The 21,689-nt window shown below is 45.1% G+C and overlaps 6 protein-coding genes across 7 annotated transcripts; 4 read left to right on the forward strand and 2 right to left on the reverse strand.

Moving 5' to 3' along the window:
• Positions 1-33: 33 nt before the first annotated feature.
• pstk (phosphoseryl-tRNA kinase) lies at positions 34-1,763 on the forward strand. The gene is made up of 6 exons (XM_088360398.1): positions 34-344; positions 451-703; positions 788-989; positions 1,054-1,129; positions 1,281-1,374; positions 1,438-1,763. Exons 1-6 carry the CDS (start codon positions 120-122, stop codon positions 1,659-1,661), a joined length of 1,074 nt encoding a protein of 357 aa, XP_088216524.1. The 5' UTR covers positions 34-119; the 3' UTR covers positions 1,662-1,763.
• Positions 1,764-1,804: 41 nt separating this feature from the next.
• LOC148382330 (zinc finger protein Pegasus-like) lies at positions 1,805-3,964 on the reverse strand. Its single transcript, XM_088360396.1, has 3 exons — positions 3,514-3,964; positions 3,183-3,371; positions 1,805-3,109 (listed from the first exon to the last, which is right to left on the reverse strand). Exons 1-3 carry the CDS (start codon positions 3,629-3,631, stop codon positions 2,238-2,240), a joined length of 1,179 nt encoding a protein of 392 aa, XP_088216522.1. The 5' UTR covers positions 3,632-3,964; the 3' UTR covers positions 1,805-2,237.
• Positions 3,965-4,128: 164 nt separating this feature from the next.
• On the forward strand, positions 4,129-6,651 carry acadsb (acyl-CoA dehydrogenase short/branched chain). Its single transcript, XM_088360395.1, has 11 exons — positions 4,129-4,242; positions 4,461-4,623; positions 4,716-4,816; positions 4,911-5,117; positions 5,191-5,361; positions 5,438-5,563; positions 5,635-5,727; positions 5,793-5,882; positions 5,961-6,098; positions 6,200-6,299; positions 6,365-6,651. The coding sequence occupies exons 1-11, from the start codon at positions 4,210-4,212 to the stop codon at positions 6,439-6,441; spliced, it is 1,299 nt and encodes a 432-aa protein (XP_088216521.1). The 5' UTR covers positions 4,129-4,209; the 3' UTR covers positions 6,442-6,651.
• Positions 6,652-6,796: 145 nt separating this feature from the next.
• Positions 6,797-8,918, forward strand: hmx3b (H6 family homeobox 3b). Its single transcript, XM_088360399.1, has 2 exons — positions 6,797-7,699; positions 8,156-8,918. Exons 1-2 carry the CDS (start codon positions 7,432-7,434, stop codon positions 8,722-8,724), a joined length of 837 nt encoding a protein of 278 aa, XP_088216525.1. The 5' UTR covers positions 6,797-7,431; the 3' UTR covers positions 8,725-8,918.
• A 450-nt stretch (positions 8,919-9,368) lies between these two features.
• On the forward strand, positions 9,369-11,748 carry bub3 (BUB3 mitotic checkpoint protein). The gene is made up of 7 exons (XM_088360284.1): positions 9,369-9,574; positions 9,997-10,192; positions 10,273-10,342; positions 10,503-10,654; positions 10,737-10,895; positions 10,977-11,151; positions 11,267-11,748. The coding sequence occupies exons 2-7, from the start codon at positions 10,001-10,003 to the stop codon at positions 11,485-11,487; spliced, it is 969 nt and encodes a 322-aa protein (XP_088216410.1). The 5' UTR covers positions 9,369-9,574; positions 9,997-10,000; the 3' UTR covers positions 11,488-11,748.
• A 722-nt stretch (positions 11,749-12,470) lies between these two features.
• LOC148382334 (uncharacterized) lies at positions 12,471-21,547 on the reverse strand. Of its 2 annotated transcripts, none has more exons than XM_088360286.1 (7): positions 21,414-21,547; positions 19,160-19,292; positions 18,891-18,991; positions 18,664-18,812; positions 17,828-18,056; positions 17,478-17,683; positions 12,471-13,194 (listed from the first exon to the last, which is right to left on the reverse strand). In XM_088360286.1, exons 2-7 carry the CDS (start codon positions 19,273-19,275, stop codon positions 13,027-13,029), a joined length of 969 nt encoding a protein of 322 aa, XP_088216412.1. In that variant the 5' UTR covers positions 19,276-19,292; positions 21,414-21,547; the 3' UTR covers positions 12,471-13,026. The 2 variants fall into 2 exon arrangements, with proteins under 2 accessions (XP_088216412.1, XP_088216411.1); XM_088360285.1 differs by lacking the exon at positions 21,414-21,547 and adding an exon at positions 19,784-19,953.
• Positions 21,548-21,689: the final 142 nt, after the last annotated feature.

A 21,689-nucleotide genomic window follows, 5' to 3' on the forward strand; every position in this document is an offset into this window, starting at 1 on the left:
TCTGACGAAATATGTCAACAACTAAACGTCATAACCGGATGTGGGCGGTTCACTGACGAACCCGGAAGTAAACAAACACGGCCGTGTTGTCATCGTAAACACGCTTTCACGGGGCTCGTATGGCAACAGTAGCCGATCCCGAGCACGTCAATTGTGCTCGGGCCTGTCTGTGCGTCCTCTGCGGTCTTCCTGCTGCGGGGAAGTCCTCGCTGTCCCGCAGCGTCTGTCTCGCAGCAAGACAGCGTGGCTGGGGAGCCGCTGTAGTACAGTACGACGAGCTAATCCCTGATCAGACTTTTCATCCCCAAGAGGCACCCAAAGACGCCACATCACAAGAGGCTACTGTAGGTTTTTACGATCTGTAAATTGAACAAAAATTGTATAGCGTAGCCGCAAATGTCTATTGATCGTACTGGGCCTTCATTTTTATTTATTTTTTACCTTTTCCAGCGCACACAGTGGAAGTTCCACCGAAATGCCGTTCTGTGGTGCATTGAGCAGTTCCTGCAGAAACAGGAAAAGCTGCTCGAGCTTCCAGACAAAAGTGGCATCGATGGGCCCGCGTGGGATCGCTGCGCCCATGCTTTGCTGATGCCGTCTCTAGACCTTGGCCTGGCAGACTCAGTGCCGCTTTTGTTTCTGCTGGATGACAACTTCTACTACCCAAGCATGAGATATGAGGTCTTCCAGTTGGCTAGAAAGTGTAGGCTTAGGTTTTTTGGATACCCCCACTTGAAATGAATGTCACTGGTATTAATTCATCCACTTATACATGGCATGTTTGCAGATTCACTGGGCTTTTGTCAGGTGTACGTGCAGTGCCGCTTGGACCTCTGCCTCAGCCGCAACGAGACCCGACCTCTACCCGTGCCTGCTGAGGTGATCGCGGAGATGGCGAAGCGTCTGGAGTCTCCTAATCCCAGGAAAAACCCATGGGAGGCAAAGAGCATCATGGTGGACACATCAAATGATTTGTCAGAATGTGACATGTAAGATCAGCAGAAAAAGTTTTTTTCCCCTTTGTTTTGATATTCATGAGTTTTTTTTCCCCAGTCAGGGAGTGATGGAGTTGATCTCCTCCGCACTCCACGACCCTCTGAGTCCAGTTGAAGATGACGACGAACAAAAGGTTTGTGGAAAACATATTGAACTCTGTTGCTAACCAAAACAGCAGCACCTAAGCAGTCTCTTGCTTGTTGTCATTTCTCTCCATTCCTCCATAAGTCTCATTTTAAACTTTAAAAAATACAACACTGAAGAAGTATACTTTAACCCTGCAGGAGGCCGATCGCCAAAAATGTGCTGCAAGCGTGGTTCACCAAGCCGACCAGGCCTGTCGTCGTCTCATCTCCGACGCCATGAAGAAAGCCAGAGGTAAGCTGTCTAACAATTTACAGATTTAAAAAAATAAAAATTGTTTCATGTTATTGTTTTCAGAAACTGGCACATCTTCTCAACACATGAGGTCCTTGGCCACCCAGCTGAGCGAATCCAAAGCTCAATTCCTCCAAGATTTGCGCAGACACTTTCTTCAAAACACGAATTATAGTCAAGGAGATGATGTAGCTGTGGATCATGTGGTGAAGACAGCAGTAGCACGTTTTGATGATCAAAAGCAAGAAATTCTGTTAGAAATAATCCACAACCATTCCAAAATTTAGCCAGTAAATTGTTTAAAAATATATATATATATTGTACTAAAGATTATTCATTTGTACATGATCTGAATTGTATATGTTGGGAATAAAACAGTCATCAGGTAAGCTTTGGATATTTTTCCACAACAAATGACTCAAACCAGTGATTTGAATTAAAATTTTCACCTTTATACTTCTTCAATTACAAAACAAGTAGACAGTAAAAATTAAGTACAAACAAATTAAAACTCAGCACAGTATATACACATAAAAACAAAATTTACAGGTACTATGAAAGGTGTGTCATGCTAATTCACCCAAGCTATAAAAAAAAAACAATGTAAAATACTGTCAACTTTCATTTAGCTTCATGTGTGGCTGCCTATGTAAAACAACATTCCTGCAAAGAAATACAAAATTCTTCAAAATAGGCGTCTAAGTGATTGGGATCTATTGGAGCATATGCACGATTTGAGGAACTACGTCAGCTAAATTAGCTCAAAACAGTACGGCAAAATTCTTGAGGCGAGAGGAGTGAAAGGCCAAACTTTTCATGAGTAGTGTATGTTGGCTTGTGAGTGATTCCGAACGCAGTCAGAGTTACTTTCTGTGCTGTCCTTGCGCAAAATGGCATGCAAAGTCATACTTGTCGGTGCACGTGTGGCCGCAGACATTGCAGCGGAAGGGGTGCTCGTAGACGTGGCATCCCATGTGAATGGTGTACAAGACATTGTCGGGGAAATGGATGTCGCAATGCGGGCATCGCTGCGGCTTGTCGCATTCCGCCGCGTCAGCGGCAATGGGCGTGCCGGCCCGGCTGCCGCCCGCACACAAAGCCTCATCGTGGGCGTCTAAATCCAGGCCGGACGCAGAACTCCGGTATTCTGAGGCGGGGTCTTCGGTTTTAGGCGTTAAGGTCTGCACACCGTTGGAACACAAGGTGGGGCGTGCGCCCGTGACTTCCTGGATCACGATTGGCTTTTCGTCAACGTTTGGGGGCACGCGAGGGGGCCCGGAGTGGAGGTCGGCCGGCTGCAGTGAAGCCAGCTGCTCCAGCGGGCTGTTGAAAGCTCCTCTGTTGAAGTCACTCTGCAGCAGCCTGGGAGAATTCCTTTGCTCATTCATGTTCAGATGGTGGTGATTCTTGTGAGGCACGTCGTCGGCGTAGTCCGACTTGGGCGGTGGCGGTGTGTAATTGAGGAGAAGGCGCCTGCCGAAACCCAGCGAGCTGCTGCGCTTCTGCAGGGTGGCAAGGCCACGCTTGCCGGCGAAGGGTGGGCGCGCCACCCGAGCGGGGAGTTGCTTGTGGCGCCGGCGACGGTGGTGCGAGAGGTTGCTGCGGTCGCTGCAGCGGAAGGCGCACAGGTCGCACTTGTACGGCTTCTCCCCCGTGTGAGAACGCATGTGGGCCTCCAGGTGACGTTCGTATGCCGAGGCAAAGGGGCACAGCTGGCAACGGTGAGGCTTTTCCCCTGTAGGACACATGGGAGGGCACATTTGTATTCCGTATCAGAGAGAGGACTAGACTTGAATAGTTTAACTAACCCGTATGGATGCGGATGTGTTCTATCAAGCGAGCCATTCCCTTGTTAGCGTAGCTGCAAAAGCTGCACTTGTATTTGCCGTCACACGTCCTCTCCAGGCCGTCCATTTGCACGTCCGACCCTTCCTCCACGGGTAGGCTTACCTCCACGGATGGGGCGTCCACACCATTGTGCTCACTCCTTGGGGCCACTGGTGACGAAAGCACGAACAATACAGTAACTCATTCTAGTACTTATCCTATAAGTACAAAGTTGTCCTACTAAAGGAGTGCACATGAACCTTAAACTGAATATCAAGGATGGAGAAGAAATGTTCCGACTGCTTTTCATACCTGGGTCCTTTTCCTCACAAATCGAACCCGAGATCATGTTGACGTGCTGCGTTTGCTGAGTTAGGTACTCCTGGAATTCCCTCACAAAATCCACAGGTTCAGTCTTGATTTCTTCCATGGTGCTTGTTTAGCTGCGCGACCTAAATAACATCCCCAAAAAGGACACACAACTTGTGGGTCAGATCCAGTATGTGCCTAAAGAAGCACTTTCAACCTGTGCGGATGATAGCAACTCGGCTAACGTTAGCACGCTATTTCGAGACCCCGCACCGGACTTATCAGGACTGTGTCGTCCGTGAAAACTCTTCCTGGCGTCTATCAAAATGTAACGTTTACTTGGAATTATTTTCAATGGACACGATTATAATAACGTTGATAGGTGATCGCTAAGCAGCTGTCGGTTGCTTTCTATCACGCCATTGTTGTCAGTCTGGGAAATGTTGCATTCAATGAAATTAGGAAATTACATTAACCTCTTCGATTCGCACAGAATGTTCACCCAAATCTCATATTATATCTCCAATGTAATATAAACACTACGTGCACATGTATATCTTGTCGACAATAAAATACTATCACATCCTTATCGTGATTAAAAGTGGTTGTCTTGTCATGTCATGAAGTGGCTCTGATAGCAGAATGCCCTAGGTTTCTAAATGCAACATGAGTGAGCATGTAAACATTGCGTAACAAAACATGGCTGCCGCGTTGGTGAGGACCTTGTCTAAGGTAAACCAGCAAATGGGGATATCACGTCATTGCCCTTTAAATTGGTTTGAATTAGTACATTTTATCATGTTTTCCGGTGCACTGCACGCCCGCACGGCAGCTACGTCGCTAACGTTGTTGGCACGGCTCCTGCTAACAGCTAGCATTGACATTCACAGGCTGTGAGTTATTACGACATAAGCAAATCATTGCATTCCCATCTGTGTCTTTTGTATCAGTCTTGCAGACAGCTCACTCGGGCGTGTATTGGATGCCAGCCAGGATGGAGGAGCAGGTCCACCAAGTCTGCCCTAGATGTGGGCTCCGTCCAGGCGTCCTCTGTGGCAAACTTTCCTCCCTTGCAGTCATATTCAGAGGAGGAGAGCATGATGAGGGAATCAGGTGAGTGGGTGTTGATTACTGACAGCCAGAACAGACTAGTTCAATTTGCATCCATTCAAATGTTGAAAGATAGTTGATTTTGTTTTCTGTAGTGAAAAAGTATGCACAAGAGCGTATCGCACCTTTTGTGGCAAAGATGGATGAGCACTCATGTATGGACGAAGCAGTGATCAAGTCTCTCTTTGAACAGGGTGTAAGAACCTTCTTTCTCCCTATGATTTTTGTTTTAAAATGAGGAATTATGCGGTTGGCTAATGCTTTGTAGTAATCATCTGATCCCCTGTCAGCTCATGGGCATTGAGATTGACGCAGAATACGGTGGCACTGGTTCCACGTTCTTCTCCTCCATCCTGGTCATTGAGGAGCTGGCGAAGGTGGACGCCTCCGTGTCGGTGTTGTGCGACATCCAGAACACGCTGATCAACACGCTCTTTATGCAACTGGGAACAGCTGCTCAGAAGGAGAAGTACCTCAGCAGACTGTCCACTGACACGGTGGGACATTTTCGCACTTCCTTGTTTGAAGCACATTCCGAAGTGCGTTTACAAGGAGAAGTCTCACATGCAGGTCGGCAGCTTTTGCCTGTCAGAGGCCGAGTCAGGCAGTGATGCCTTTGCTCTGAAGACACGTGCGGAAAAACATAAGGACTATTACGTCATCAACGGGTCCAAGATGTGGATCAGCAATGCGGAGCATGCTGGCGTCTTCCTGGTGATGGCCAATGTGGACCCCTCAGTCGTGAGTACCTTCTGGCATCACACCACAGTTCTGATCAATGGAGGGCTTTCTGGCCTTGATGGTTTTTGAATACCAGGGTTATAAAGGCATCACCTGCTTCATCGTCGAGCGGGAAACAGAAGGCCTGGAGATCGGCAAGAAGGAAAACAAACTGGGATTGTGCGCCTCCTCTACCTGCCCGCTCAACTTTGACAACGTCAAGGTCCAAACCCAGCCCGGCTGTCGCAAATGAATGCGGTGACTCCTCCTAAATTGTGTTCTGCATTTGTGCAGGTGCCCGAGAAGAACATCTTGGGCCAAGTTGGTCATGGATACAAGTATGCGATTGGAATGCTCAATGAAGGCAGGATTGGAATTGCAGCACAGGTAAAAAAAAAATAATAATAATAAATTGGGAAAAAAAATTGCATTTAACGCGCATTGTGTTATAGATGTTGGGACTTGCACAAGGCTGCTTCGACCACACAGTTCCTTACACAAGACAGAGAATGCAGTTTGGAAAACGGATCTTTGACTTCCAGGTAAATGAAACACCTCACATAGGTTTTTTTTTTCCCCCCCTCATCAAAATATTACAGAACACACATTTTTGTCTCCAGGGCATGCAGCACCAAATAGCCCACGTGGCGACGCAGATCGAAGCCGCGCGCTTGCTGACGTACAACGCCGCTCGTCTGAAGGAAGCCGGTAGACCCTTCATCAAGGAGGCCTGCATGGCCAAATATTTCACTGCCGAGGTGACGTCATACATTCTTTTTTTTCTTCTCTCCTTCTATTATGATATCATGAACTCCTACAGTGGAACCAAAATGGTCGGTGTTGTTTTTGTCTCCTCCAGGTGGCAACCTTGACCACGTCCAAATGCATCGAATGGATGGGAGGGGTGGGCTTCACCAAAGACTACCCCATTGAGAAATATTACAGGGATTGTAAAATTGGTACGTACAACTAAATTGGACTCAAATGTAGCAATATTAAAGACTTCAATGCTGTTATTCTGCAGGTACCATCTATGAGGGCACGACAAACATCCAGCTGTCCACCATGGCAAAATTCATCGATAAGGAGTACGACGTTTAACATAATTCTTAATTGGAGCCTGACAGATTGCACTGTCGCGTTACACTCCCTCCACCCGTTCTTGTGTGTCACGTGAGATTGCTAGAAAGGACGATGCAGTCGCCTCTCTACAAGACATCGATTTACTGTTACAATTTTTTGCATTGCAGTTTTGTCACTTTGTATGGATTTTCCAATTACGATCATGCAGAAATGTACAGTATCTCCGTAGTGGTTCATTCTCTTTATTTGCCTGCTTCAGTGCCTTTGCCGGTTACTGCCACTAGGTGGCGGCATCCTCGCACAAACTCGCATTACACTGAGCGTACCTTTAATGAGCTGCCTACTATATTAATCATTTCTGCTGCTCCACATTAAAGGGAGACTATTATGAATAATTGATTTACTGATATTTTATTTTCAGGTGGAACTGATTCAATTTCCTTGTGAAACACGTTACAATGACAATTTATTAGGTACACCTGATGAGCTGTTTACATTATGGCTGTGCACATACAGTTATACACAAAGAGAAGTAATGGTGACTTAAAATTATTTATTATTGTTATGATTAAAATGGCAGAACATTCAAGAAAAGGAAAGCAAAAAGTATCCTAAAAAAATGTTAATGGCTCTCAAGTCAATGTTGAACATTGTGATGTGGCCAACAGGCCTTGGTTTGCCCACCTCTGCTCTTATTGGATAAGTGGCTACTGCCCCCAAAAAAGCTTTTTGTATTCCTTTTCGAATCTATGATTGTCCTATTGCAGACTCAAAGCCCATTTGTTCGCTGCTTTGGCCAATCACAACGACCCCAGTGTGTTTTAACTGGGCTGTCATCATTACATCTCCATAAAGACCCAAGACACCAGCCCAACCCTGTTGCTCTTCTCCGGCACTCCAGAAAGTGCATCTTTTGGATACTTTTTGGAACTCTATTATTTTTCTGCGAGGCCGTTGCTGTCTTTTTCAACTTTCACTTGTAACATTTTGATGGTGTGGAACTAAAGAATGATGGCAGACCCTGACGCGCAACAAGAGACGCGCCAGTCAGCCAAAGACTCCATCAAGTTCTCCATCAAGAACCTGCTCAGCATCGATGACCAGCAGAACCACGGAAAGTTCACCAGGCCCAGAAGCTTCCTGGAGGGCAGCTTCTTTTCCCGGCTTGCCGATTTGTCTCTACCCCGGCTGGAGTTGCCTTCACAGCGTCTCGGTCTCTCCTCAGCGTCCCCATGGTGGTATCCTTACACGCTCGGTGCGCACCCCAAAACTGGAGGTACGTCACATTTCATTTAATGTTTGTTGGGTGTTTCCCCCCCTCAAAAAAAATCTTTAACGAGTTGATATTTTCTAAATATCTTAAAATGTATGGTCACAAGTGTATTGATCTTCGGTCAAACAATGGTTACGGGAAAAATTCAATATTTGAAAGCAAAAATATTTTGAACCATTTATTTTGAATATTTTTTTGTAAAAAATAAAATGTGATTGATTCACTGGTGCTGAAAATGAGGTTCATGAATGAGAATAGTTACTGGAGGCAAAAATTGAATATAAAGATGCAAATATATGTGACTGCATTCCATCAACATGTACAGAAAACCCGATACGAGCAGCTACAAATTAAATGACAACAGATGAAATTGTTTGCCACTCATTCTAATAATAACTCATTATGTGGTGATGCAATCATTTTATGACTTTGCCGTAACTTTAGTTTGTTACTATGCAGCTCCAGAGAAGAACCAACTGTTGGCACACGACAGACCCTCACCTGACCCCCCCAAAAGCGAGCCGGACACCAAAGAAGAAAGCGCAGAAGAGGACGAAAGTGACCCAGAGGAGCCAAAGAAGGAATGCGAGCGTGCAGAGGACGACTGGAGAAAGAAACCTGACGACTCTGACGGGAAGCCCTGCAGGAAGAAGAAAACCCGCACTGTGTTCTCCAGGAGCCAGGTGTTCCAGCTGGAGTCCACCTTCGACATCAAGCGCTACCTGAGCAGCTCGGAGCGCGCCGGCCTGGCCGCCTCGCTGCGCCTGACTGAGACCCAGGTGAAGATTTGGTTCCAGAACCGCAGGAACAAGTGGAAAAGACAGCTGGCCGCCGAATTAGAGGCGGCCAATCTGAACCACGCTGCGGCGCAGAGGATCGTGCGGGTGCCCATCTTGTACCATGAGAACGGAGCTCCGGAGAGCAGCGGGAGTGCGGCCGGCAGCTCCACCGGGGGCCACGCGTCAATCCTGGCCTTTTCTCATCACATGTACTACCCCAACCCGGTTCCTTTATTGAGACCTGTTTAATACCTGAGCACACCTTGAATTTGCTGTAACTGGAAAATTAAGTTTGTATATACGTATTGTAGGTTGGACGTCTGATCTTCTCTATTACTTTCCATGCATTTACATTTTTATTTTTTTTAGAGACAATCTCCATAAGTGTCCTTGATTACTCCAAAATATTTGGGTTTACTTTACAGTATTTCAAATGTGCAAGATTGTACATAATGTATTTTAAGACTCTTTATTGTGCTCGTGACTATGTCAAATTGTGGGATTAAATATTTTGATATTACCTTACGTGTTCAACATATGGTTGCAACAAGGCTCATGATAAATATATTGATGCAAAAACCTGACTTAGATATATTTATTAGAATTTAAAAGAATGCGGTTTTATTGAAAGGTTAACATACATTCAATCACAATTTTTTTTCCAATGTAAACGGTTATATAATCATTCACAAATGTTTTTCACTTTTGTCCTTTTTTTGCACAAATCTCTGCACAACTGGACTAACTAATTTAAATGCGTGACGGTTTATTTATTCTTGCATCCGTTTGACCTTATCACGCATGCGCAAACACCATGCTGCCGTCTATATCACATGACCTGCGCCGAGACCCAGGAAGAACTCCTAAGAATCAAACGAACCAATCACCACGCAGGCGGGCTACGTAAAAATTTTGTTCTAGCCAATCAACATCAACTTACTAGCAACTGCTGTCGGACCGCTAATGCACTGAAGCGCTTAGCTATCCTTTCTTAATTCGACGTACATTTATGTGTTTGTTAGCTAAATATTTTAGGAAAACGTACTCAAGTCGAGAATAAAATATCTTATTACCTGACACCCCCCCGCCACTACCAAAGGTAAGTGCAAAGTATTTGCCATCACTGTTGCTAGCATTAGCATTAGAGCGATCGGTTTGCCCGGGGCTAAGGCTAACTCCTGAATGTTCTCTATTTTAAAGATAAATATCGTCCTGTTCCAAGTACAAACACGTTCCTGTGATTCTGTCAGATGAATGAAATAATCAGGATTACCTAACCTAATAAGCAAGTAGTTTCTGTATTATGCTGCGAAAACAGTTATTTATGCTCATCATGAGGACACTAAAAAAAAAAAAAGTACTGCTTCTTCTGACTGAAAAAAAGTCAGAATCCTGTCACCCCCCCCTTTTTTTTTCTTCTTCACTGGCCCTAATCCTCTTCCGTAAATAATAATTTTCACATTCAGCTCTAAAATAAAATTAATCACATGTTGAAGTGTTACCTAAATTTCTTTTCTGCAGAGCAATGGTCGCAAGTGAGTACAAATTGAACCAGGGGCCAGAAGATGGCATCACCGCCGTCAAGTTCAGCCCCAGCACCGCACACTTGCTGCTGGTGTCCTCCTGGGACTCCACAGTGCGCCTCTACGACGTGGTGGCCAACACTATGCGCATGAAGTATCAACACACGGTTCCGGTCCTGGATTGTGCTTTTTATGTATGTAGCAGTCCTAATGCCACCTAAATATTTGTTTTTATTTGTTGTGATAAGAACACATTGTCACTTTTCTCTCTCAGGACCCGACACATGCTTGGAGTGGAGATCTGGATGCAAATTTGAAAATGCATGACTTGAATACGGACCAGGGTATGTGCTGGCCATATTCGGAATTCTGAAAAGTTTAAGCTGCATTTCATCAGTTGAACCATACTTTTTATGTCCCCGAATGAAAATTGAAATAGGTGTGTGTAAACTTTTTACTTACTCTGCAGATTACACATGTTGTGGTTTACTAATTTGGTTGCAGACACCGTAGTGGGAAAGCACGACGCCGCCATCCGTTGTGTGGAACACTGCCCGGAGGTGAATGTCATGGTGACGGGAAGCTGGGACAGGTCAGTCCGACTCTGGGATCCAAGGGCGCCCTGCAACGCCGGCACCTTCACGCAACCAGAGAGGGTAACGACATGATTGGATTGTTCAAGTGTGCCTAATGAAGTGCCTGAGTGTGTCTGAGTATCGACTCTCTTTTCATCTAAAGGTGTACACCATGTCTGTAGCGGGCGACCGACTGATCGTCGGCACCGCGGGCAGACGCGTGCTGGTGTGGGACTTGAGAAACATGGGCTACGTGCAGCAGAGGCGAGAGTCCAGTCTCAAGTTTCAGACCCGCTGCATCCGAGCCTTCCCCAACAAGCAGGTGCGGCCCGGAAAAAAGAAAACTCTTTTATTCAAGAACATCTCAGGTTGTCTGGTGGCTAACTTTTCTTCTCTGCCGCAGGGTTACGTCTTGAGCTCCATCGAGGGCCGCGTGGCTGTGGAGTACCTGGACCCGAGTGTGGAGGTCCAGAAGAAGAAGTACGCCTTTAAGTGCCACCGGCTGAAGGAGCAAGTTGAGCAAGTCTACCCCGTCAACGCCATCTCCTTTCACAGCGTGCACAACACATTTGCAACTGGTATGTCATCGGGACTTGTTGCTTATTTTAAAAGTTGACAGTCCTCTTTAATAAGGGTGACACTTGACTTTTGATTAACCCTAATCTTTAAATAACCTACCTTCCTTCCTTCCAGGTGGGTCTGATGGCTTTGTCAACATCTGGGATCCGTTCAACAAGAAGCGCTTGTGCCAGTTCCACCGCTACCCAACGAGCATCGCGTCGCTGTCCTTCAACAGCGACGGCAGCCTGATCGCCATCGCCGCTTCTTACATGTTCGAGATGGGCGACGTCAGCCACCCGGAAGACGCTGTCTACATCCGGCAGGTCACAGATGCCGAGACCAAGCCCAAGTGAGTCCGCAGGGCCACTCCCCTGTTCTATGTCTACGACAGACTGTCGCAAATTGTTCTACTTTTTCAGCCAAAACACACAAACGCCCAAGTTTAACTTTGTTCGGTGGCCTCAGCGTTTAAAGATTTTACCTACTGGCATCCAGTCTAAGCCGCCCCCCCTTTCTTCTTTCTGTTACGCAATTGTTTGGCTTTCTTCTACTGTGGTCATGTTATTTCTTGCTCAAGTTCTTTCACTTCTGTAGTAAAACATTTTGAATACGTTTTCCGTGGCTCATTTTGAAGTTTGTGGTATGTGTAGCGCTTCACCCAGACTGTGGCCTGACGCTGATAAGACATCAGCAGATCTCCTTTTATTGGCAAGGAAGTCATCGCAGCAGTCTGCGTCCGGTAGGCTGGGTGCAACTTGGCCCAAAAAAAATAATAACGATGATGATGTTCCATTCTAGATCATTTGAGATACGGAACAAAACGGGCAAGGGTGACCAATTTCTTCCTCCTTCAGTTTGGATTTTGAAATTCACATAATAGAATTTGTCAGGCCCCTTCAGCCAAAGAAGATGGAGATATACAGTCAATGATTCTATTTAAGTGCTAATGGCTCAATGGACCTCCGCTGCATCCTGGAAATGATTAGCTGGCTTTTCGCTTCTCATTCCCATGATGCTGGATGTCTGATTGGATCAGAGCCTAATATGAAACGGCATTTACGCTGCTGCCCTTTGTTCGGCAGACAAAATTGTTTGTCTTGTTACCCTAGAAGGAACTGTTCCTTTTCAATAAGGCAAAATGGATGCGCCTCGCTATCTTATTTACCATACGCCTGTTGACCAATTGCTGTTTTATTAATAAAAGTTCTTGACTATAAAACTAAGATATGATTTATTAGTTAATTTAGTATTTGTATCCCTGTCAAAGCATATTTAATACAACTTTTATTGGCTCTCTTGTTTTTGCCAGTTGAGTTCATTAAAATGAAAGGCATCGTGATTAAAATTCATTTATTCAGACTCCACAAATGTACAAATATAAACACTTGCATGCAATGGAAAACTATGAAAAAAAAAGCAAGTGCTGTTTGGGGTAGAAAACGCTCGCTCTGAGGTAAGTCAACAAAATAATCTAATGCTACATTTAAGATGTTGTATAATCATCTTAATGCAAGGGGTGTACAAAAGACTAACTCCTGTTATTTTCACAGATACTAACAATCAGCGTCGTCGTATCCCTGAGGAACGCCATGAGTACAATATCGTGAGTGATTTTGCGGTGTGACAGTTCTCATGATTTTTTTTTTTTCAACAATTGGTGGAAAGATGGTTCGTGACACACACGTGTTGTGGTTTAAAATTTTTATAAATTTCCCATATTGCTAAATGGGTTAGCATATGTATGCATACAGTATCTTATGCAGCGGTAGTGAATAATCATCACTTAGATTTGTATAGAATCTTCCAAGGATGGAACAAAAATAGCTTATTTGTAGTAAATAAATCGGACTAATTAAAAGACACTCGGGAACTATAAAAATTCACATTCCGACTTAAATGCTGAGCGTGATGCTGTGGATGGCGCTGGCTGGGAACTTGGTGTCAACCTTGTCGCCACTGACCTGGAAGACCACCAAGGTATCAGAGGGTATGTTGGCGGTGGCGCACAGCATCTTCCCCAACCATCCGTTGGAGCCGCGCTTGTACATTTTGACAGCCACCTGCAGAAAGAGGCGGTTAATGGACAATCGACACCATTTTTGTAGACTTTTTAATGGTCCTGGATATACTTGGAAGTTGAATTTTTTTTCTTTAAAGCTCCAAAGTGATTCTAAATTTGAGGTAACCTCATTCATACTGCTTTTTTGTGGCAGAGTTTTTGTAGGGTGTAATTCGCTTCGATGCCCCATCTGCGCTTCGGACATTGGCTGGCCTAACTAGATTTGGACGTGCAATTGAAGCATATCCATTTCAAACAAAATGCCCGCCCGCATCGTCTTGTTTGGCCGCATTTACCGGAGATAACGGAATATCACAGTGCCTTTCCGCAGCTCCATTTTCTTTCACTTTAGCATTAGGCAATTTTTCAATTATTCTTTTTTTTTTTTTTTTCTCTTCCTTCTATTTCTCCCCCTCTGTTCTTTCATCCGCCGGTGTCTCTCATAATGTCCAGGCCTTTTAGTTAATGGCGGCGAGAGTCGGAGCCCGCCACGCCGGCCCTTGTCCATTTGGCGGGTCATTGTGGGAGCCCAATAGGCCTTTTATGAGCACCACATCAAAAGGCAGATAAAGCATTAGAGGTGAGGAAAATACCCGTCGCTAGATATGCTCCCTCTTCCCTTTGTCCGCTATTGAAAGTGATCATTTTAATAGTCGGGAAAGCTCGGAGAACGCGACCCCCCCCCCCCGATGGTCTGCACCTGCACGCCTCTCGTCGCTGCTAATTACTTGTTACAAAGGCCGCCACCATTTCACATGTGCACTTTTTCCCACCATTTACTTACTCATTAGTGAGCAGTCAATAAAAAGACTCGAGAGACGGAGACAATCGTGTCGTGCATCGCGTTGCATTAGCGGCGTCGCGTGCTCCAAGAGGTCGGCCAGTGTGTGTTAATTTGCTAGGCCGGGAAAGAAAAGAAATGTATTATTAACGACAGCTGGTGGCAGAGAGAAACGCTCAGTCGTACAAAGACATTGTGGCGGATCGTTGCCATGTGCAAAAAAAAAAAAATAGCAATTAGTGGCAGCAAAGTCGAGTCCTCCTCCAAAAGGTGACGGCGTGACCCCTGTCTGGCCCAAGTCCACCTCTCACTCTTGGCCGGACTGGCACTGTCATCTATCTTGGCCTTGCCAGGAGACATCTTCTTGTTTATCGTCTGCTGCTGCACATAAATCTTGCCCGGGTCACTGTCAACTTTGCTCTCGCATCTGCTTTTTTCAACTTAAATACCGAAGTTGACTTTTTGTTTTTTGCCGAGTCCATCCAAACATTGTTATTCCACTACTTGGAACTCGTCCGATTAATCGGACTTAATTGATTCACGGATTGAAAAGTCCCGATGGCTTTGGCCTTAGTCATGAACTACAATTGTGCTCCGAGGAGAACGAGGGACTGTTTAGCGTGCTTCGGGGCAGGCAACATTAAGGGCGACTGAAATTTACTGACCCCGGGAGTCAAACTTGCATGACCTCCGTTTGAAGTGGCGGCCATTGAAAGGAAAAATTAGCTTGAGGTGTAAAGCCTCCGATTATTAATCACCTGGCCCGTTAAAGACATAAATCAACTTTTATTTGGTGACACGGGCGTCAGCTGTCAGCGGGTGCGCTCGCCCCGAGCCATGACCGCAACTTGAGGGCCGGCCAAGTTCGGAATGGTGTCATAGCGTCTGCTTCCTGGATGACAGGAAGCGCATTAGACTCAATGACTGCGATGACCGCTGACATCCAGAATTTTATTTCTATACGTCTGTATGGGAGGGAGGGGGGGGGGGGGGGTCCAAATTTTTTTTTTTTCTCCTCAATGGCTCTGGTTGTCTGGCTGCGTGTGGAGGCCTCAATCTATGACTGATTTAATTTGCTCTCTGCCAACATCTCTAATAGCATTAACCCGCAGAACAACCCCCCAATCTGACTCCATTAACTCCCAAATCGGGTTTGGGTACTGTATTGATGCCGCCCGTTATTTGGGGTGATTATGACAACAGCAGACAATGGGCCAAAGTGTCTGTTAAGTCGTTTAGCGCTAGTTTCAGCTAACTGTAACAGATGGCAGGCACACGGCGCTGTCTGGACCCGCGGCAATTATCCTTTACATAAAAAGAACAATACTCAGGTCAAAGGAAACGACTTGAGGCATATAAAACTAACTCCAATTTCAAAACGTCCAAATGACAGATGATCGTTTGCTGTAACAAAGCTGGAGGCGTCTCGTTGAGAACAGACAAAATTCAGTTTGCATTCAGCAGTCATCCACTCAAGCCATCTTGATTCTCTTCAATTAGCCATAACGGCTTCTGCGAAGCATAATTAAGTGTCCACCTTTTGATCGTATCTAGCGGCTGGCCGAGGCAAAAAAAAAATGAATAGGGTTTTTTCTGCCAATAATTGTCATTTAGCAAATGTTTTGATTCCCTCAATGATTTCAAACTGGGAGTCTTGACATAACTCACTTCGCTCCATAGTCAAATAAATTATTTCCCAATGAATATTAATGTTATTTTTTAACCCGAGTGAAGCCGTAATGTGTCAAACATGAACTCTCGCCGCCTCGCTTGTACATAAATTAACAAAAGTGAGCCACAAGGGCCCTCTGGCATCGGCGAGCAAAGCGCGGATGGGACGGGAGCGGCGTTGAGTCATCGCCGCTCGCACCGACGCCGTCTCTCGGCGGGACACTCGAGCGGCTTCATCCCGCGTCTTTGCGGCGTGTAATTGCGCAACTCGTCGTCCTTCCGTGGCTTCCTACACGCGCTGGCAAATTATTTCCAATTATTATTTCCAATTCCCTGTTGAGAGCGAGGCTGCAATTACACAAAGCTGAGCATCTGGCTCACTTTTGGCTACAATTTCCATTTATTTATTTTTGTTAAGCTAATAGAGGCTAATTTCTGGGCGCAGAGATCCAACCCTTCAGTTGCAGCAAATTAAAGAGTTGCATTGCTTCTAGTTTATTAGTACAAATTTTAGCAAGGCAGAGATTGTGCTTGTATTTTTTTTTTTTTAAATCTAATTATTTTAGTCATTCGAATAATCGTTGCAGACTTACCATCTATTTTGTAGCCCAATGACAATTGTTAAGAAATGAAATACGTTTTTTAGATTAAAAAAAAAGAAAATTGCTCAAACGGTGAAAATACTAGACAATACTAGCACCAATTCCAATTTTGTAACCCTGACTTTGTTCTTCATGAAAACCACAGCGAAACAGCAATTACACGTCTGTAAAATGGGAGGATTTTGGGAAAAAAAAGCAAACGATCTGACAGAGGACAAACAACATACTGTAAGTAACCTGCAATTGACTCATTCCAAACACACGCACACACTCACACACACTGACAGTAATTACCGCTCAATCCATACAAATTGAATGAAGCCAGAGTCGTGGTCTAAGAATATAGACCATAATTAATAAATTACAGCCTCTCTACTAAATCATTCTCCACTTTGGGGGAGTTGGAGATGGGGTGGCAGACATCCCTTTCTCCTCCAGAGTAATTGACTGGGCCCCGTGAAAAAAACACCTCAAGCCGACGCTCACGCGCAGTGACGGCTGAGTGAGCTGGCGAGGGGTCTCGTATCGCACATCTCGTGGCCTGCGTGTTTACAAGTCACAAATCAAAAGGAGGCATTATTTCTAGGCTTTCTAAAATATGCCTGGGGGAGGTATCCGGTTTCTTTTGACTCCTAAACTGCCCCATGAAAAAAAAAAAAAACGAGTTGAACATTGTATAATGTGCCTTGGCCACCAGGGGGCGGTATATTAAGACTTAAGAATGTACAAGGACATTTTATGTTTTATATTTGCGACCTATGACCTTCCCAATTTGTCCACTTTAGAAACTACTTTCATACACTCACATCACTCGTAGTATAAGGCGAGATGGATCAAGCTCGCTTCCATTGCCACATACTTGACTGGGAGTCGAACATTTTAGTGTCAATGCGTGCCCCGTGGGTGAGCAACAAAGTGAGCAAAGGTATCAACTACATGAGAAGCTGAAGGGGGAGGAGAGGAGAGGGCGAAGTAAGCCCTGAGTTTAGTGTCAACAAGACTGACCTTTGTCTGTTTGACCTTTTACAAGTTAACCCCCAAGGTTGGATTTAAACTGCAGATATATAAAGTTCAAAACTGTCAACTCCCAACGCAATGCAGGTTTAAAGTGCTACTGCCCCCTGCTGGTCTTAAGGCATATTACGCCTGTTTTGTGTGTTGAACGCAAAAACCAATAAAGACTTTCAATGACAATGTTTTCTTCCTCCACATTTTAGAAGCAATTCCAACCTGAGGAGTGCGTCCCAGCAGAGCCCACATTGTCTTGAGCGTGGAGAACTCCAGCGTGTCAGTCTCGCTGCGGTCCAGCGCGATGTAGCCACACCCCTTGAAGTCGCCTTTGAGCTGTTCGCCGTTGCAAAGCCGAATCAAGTCCCACGTCCCCGAGCGCCTCAGGACCTCCTGCGTCAACGCCATCTGCCCGTACGACAGATGACCTGCCAATATACAAGGTGGGCGCCGTCACCTTCAATTTGTTTTTGTAACTGCTCTGCGGACCAAATGAAAGGAACGTGCATGCCACACATGGCCCCCGAGCCACACTTTGGCCACGCCAGATTCAAAACATGTCCTCCTCTCACCAGAAAGCCAGGAAGGAGTCAGCGCATCCAACATCCAGGCCACATAGTCCTCCCTGAAGGATCTGAGGAAGCGGTCCACTTGGTCGTGGGAAACCAGCTCCCGCCGCTCTCGGAGCCCCTCGGCCAGCTCGCACTCGGGCGAAGGGAAGACCACCCTGGGGAAGAAGAGGCTCTGGTGCACGGGCACGCCGCTCTGCCTCAAATGGCCGCATAAGTGAGTCGTCTTGACCTGGAGGGAAAAACAGTAACAAGAAATCACTGAATTACCTCCGCCAAGGCAGTTTTTCAAACTATCCTGCTTTGGAAGAGAATAATTTGGTAGCTTCATTGGAATTCTGTTTTGCTAAGGCTGTTTCTGCATTCACAGTGCAATAATCCGATTTTGGAAATGCCTATTCCCCTTTTGTGTCTTACACAATTGGCACCTACGATTAGAGCCACTTTGTGTAAACTAATCAAGTTAAAAGGGCTCGTTTAAACAATTTTCGATAATGTCGTGTGTGCGCCTGTGTGACTAAAGCGAAGCTCTCCAGAGATGAAGCGGGTCACACGAGAAGCCAGCTGTGTTTTTAGGCACCTGCCCGCTCCCCCCCCACAATACATGAACATAATTGCGGCCTTTCCATTGAAGAGCAGCCACTCTGCAAGTTTCGGAAGCCACCGACAAGTGTTGGAAATTTACATATAAATTGCCGGTGTGATGCTCTTGACCCCGGCTCCGGTCTGGATGAAAACCATTTGCCGGACAATTGGTTGGACCCGCGGACACAAGTGTGCACGTTTGACATGAGCTATTTGAAAAGTTCACCCCCCCCTCTCTTTTTTTTTTTTGTTACCGTGATGGCCTTGAGGGGGTCCTCGAACTGTTCGATGCAGGTGTTGCTAAAGTCGTGATCCTTTTCTTTGACTTGAACGTGCCACTTTTGGTCGTGAGCGGACACCAGACCTCGCCAGGGTTTTACGTCGATGCAGAATATCCCTTGGCCTTGGAAATTGGGAGTTGGAAAAAAAAACATGAAGGTAGTGACATGTGGAACTCTAAATTGAATAACATTTCCCTTACTTGTGACAATCACGATGTCAATGTCATCTTTGACAACTTGAAAGTTGTCGGGGATCCGCAGATTGCAGTAGATGTTCTCTTTCTTCAGCCCGGTGAGTTTCCTGCAGTATAGATGCAGACAACAGTTGGCTTTTAAACATACATTATGCATAAAGCCACCGATGACCTCCATTTAATGTCTTTACAGATTTAAGCCAAGCTGAGAGGCTGACAAAAAATATCAGGTGGGTCCAGTTTAATTCTCACATTTGTGTGGTTCAATTTGTTACCTGACATGTTGAAGGAAGTCAGTTTGTGTTTGCGGCACTTGGTGACCTCTTGAACTCTGCGGAGTCTTGCAGCCGCTGATGTGTAACTGGGTCAACAGGCTGCCAAGCTGAAGCATCTTACAACCGTGTTTCCCTGAGGCGGTGCAGATATTTTTCATTAAGAAAATCTTATGGGATGCAATTTGCAACCTTTTATTGAATGCTGAGAATAGTAAAACACAATGAGCACTGACACAAAAGCTGCTATCAGCCACAGCTCTCAGCCAGACATTACCACAGACTTGATGACATCACTAAGGAGCCCCGCCTCTTAAAGGCTTGTGTGCAGTTCTTACCACAGCCCCACATGCTTTGCTTGAAATTTGTTTTGTTATTACCAAATGTGTTTATAGCGTGTTTAAAAAGTCAGTTTTAATACGTTTCTGTGTATTTATTGAGGATGTCAGTGGTTGGTTGCGCTGTAAAAACACAAAGCCTGTCATGCTATTATTCTGGACAACATGCCAATACAGTTATAAAAGATGAGCAGGCAAGATAGCAAAATAAAACAGTCGCGTGATGTTTTTCCCCCCTCTGCCATACGACAGTTTCGTAATTACTGTGATAAACAAAGCCACTACATACCGTCGATGTCCTTGCGCAATCGTATAAAAACAAAAAAAATCTTCTGACATTTCCCCCTGCAAAAACAAAGTCTTTGTTTGTTTACACCTCGCGTCGCGATCTCGAAGCAGTATATTATCCTGAAAAGCCTGTTTCACAATCCTCCCCTCCTCTCCCTCCCTCGGCTTTTCTTCTAGGACGTAAACAAGCGACCATGTGCGCAGTACGCGGCGTCATATTTCGGAGACGGCGTCCTGACGTCATAGCGCAACGTCATTACGTCGTTGACGTACTTGAAACGATAGTTTTTCACTTGAGCACATATGTGGTCTATTTTACAAAGTCATAAAGTAAATCGTTGTATAACAAAATAAAAGAAAAGACGTTTTTGCTATATTATTCCTCACATTTGTATATCATATAATACAGGATACAACTTTTAAAGCTGTACCTAGCTTGTGTCAAATAATATAAACACACATTTCCAGGTATAGACTCACTTAAAATGTAATATATATTTGGGGAGAAGTATGAAGATCAAGATTGAATTCGTTCCGCCTGAACCATAAAGATCAGCAAGCATTCTCACATCCTGCGTGAGGCCCTGCCGAGAGGATATTACAAAAGCGACGGTAGCATATTTAATTCGCCGGCGCTGGAGAATATCTCCATGTGCTTACAAACAATATCCGCGTGGCCCTGAATACAAGCGTGAAAGAGCTTAATATGAGAGCAGATAGCCAAATCAGCCGCTGTGCACGAGGCTGAATGGAAGTCAATAAACAAGAGGGCACTCTGCTCCTCCTGACCCTCACTTCTGGCGTGGAGATCGGCGACGATAACTCGATGCAGGCGCAACCTCAATAAAAGACAAACAATGGAAGGAGATAAATAGATATTAAATTAAAGCAAAAGCGATAGCCGCCAGAGGTTCAGGACAAAAGCAATGTTATGCTTTCATGGTGTACACAATCGACATTCTGCAATTGGAAGTAGCAGTCGCCTCAATGTATGTTGTTGAAATGAATACAATTTCGGCGATAATCGTGGTAAGGATTTCTGTAATCTGACACTCTTTGTAAAAACCACCATTTCCATTTTTAAACCACCCATTTAAACCAAGTGTCTCATTTGGCAAAGTGGGCTAATAGCGCTATTCATTTGCACTCGTCTCCTTAAATTATTAACACGAGTGACCCCCCCCACCACCACCACCACCACCAGCGAGCAGCGAGAAGTATAAAGAACTTAACTGGCCCAATCAAATGTGAGTGACTGGCTGCTGTCTAATCATGGAGGTGTAATAGGAGGGCAGCAGCTGGGCCCACCTCAAAAACAACCTGAAATTTTGCCCTCTTTAATTCTGTCATGAAAACCATGGTGGACCTGACAACACTGTTATTAACAGAAAAATGAGCCAACGGCAAATGACTCGGGTCATCTGTCTCTTTTTTTTCTCTCGCCCATTAATTTGATTAATATATAAACGATGAACGTGGACGACAATCAGATATGCTAGCGCTTGCTTTGGATTTTTGGCCTCTTATCTGCACATTCACTGGGTAATTTCCTGTGTGTGCTAATTAAATGGATTGCAGTGGTGCAGCTGAGGTTTTAGGATAAATTGAGACCCCAACTCCCCCACCCTTACCCCTGCAGGCCGGACGAGTCCAAAATAGGAGTACAGTAGAGCACGAGTCAATTTGTCTCTCGTGTTAGTGGATAGTTCTTCATATAGATCTTTCCCACAAATATTTATACTACTTTCAAGACAATGAATTCGATGGCGACTTGCTTTCTTTTGTAGAGAACTGGTCAATTCAAATCCCCCAAAATGGCGGTGTGAAATTTCCAAGAGTTTGATGGTGAACTATGTATGACATTGCTTTGTGGTTACAGAAAACATAGAAATCACAAAGTGTTTTTT

This window comes from Syngnathus floridae, chromosome 18 (genome assembly GCF_059516105.1).
Source record: "Syngnathus floridae isolate MCC-2025c chromosome 18, RoL_Sflo_1.0, whole genome shotgun sequence".
Classification (NCBI taxonomy): Eukaryota; Metazoa; Chordata; class Actinopteri; order Syngnathiformes; family Syngnathidae; genus Syngnathus; species Syngnathus floridae.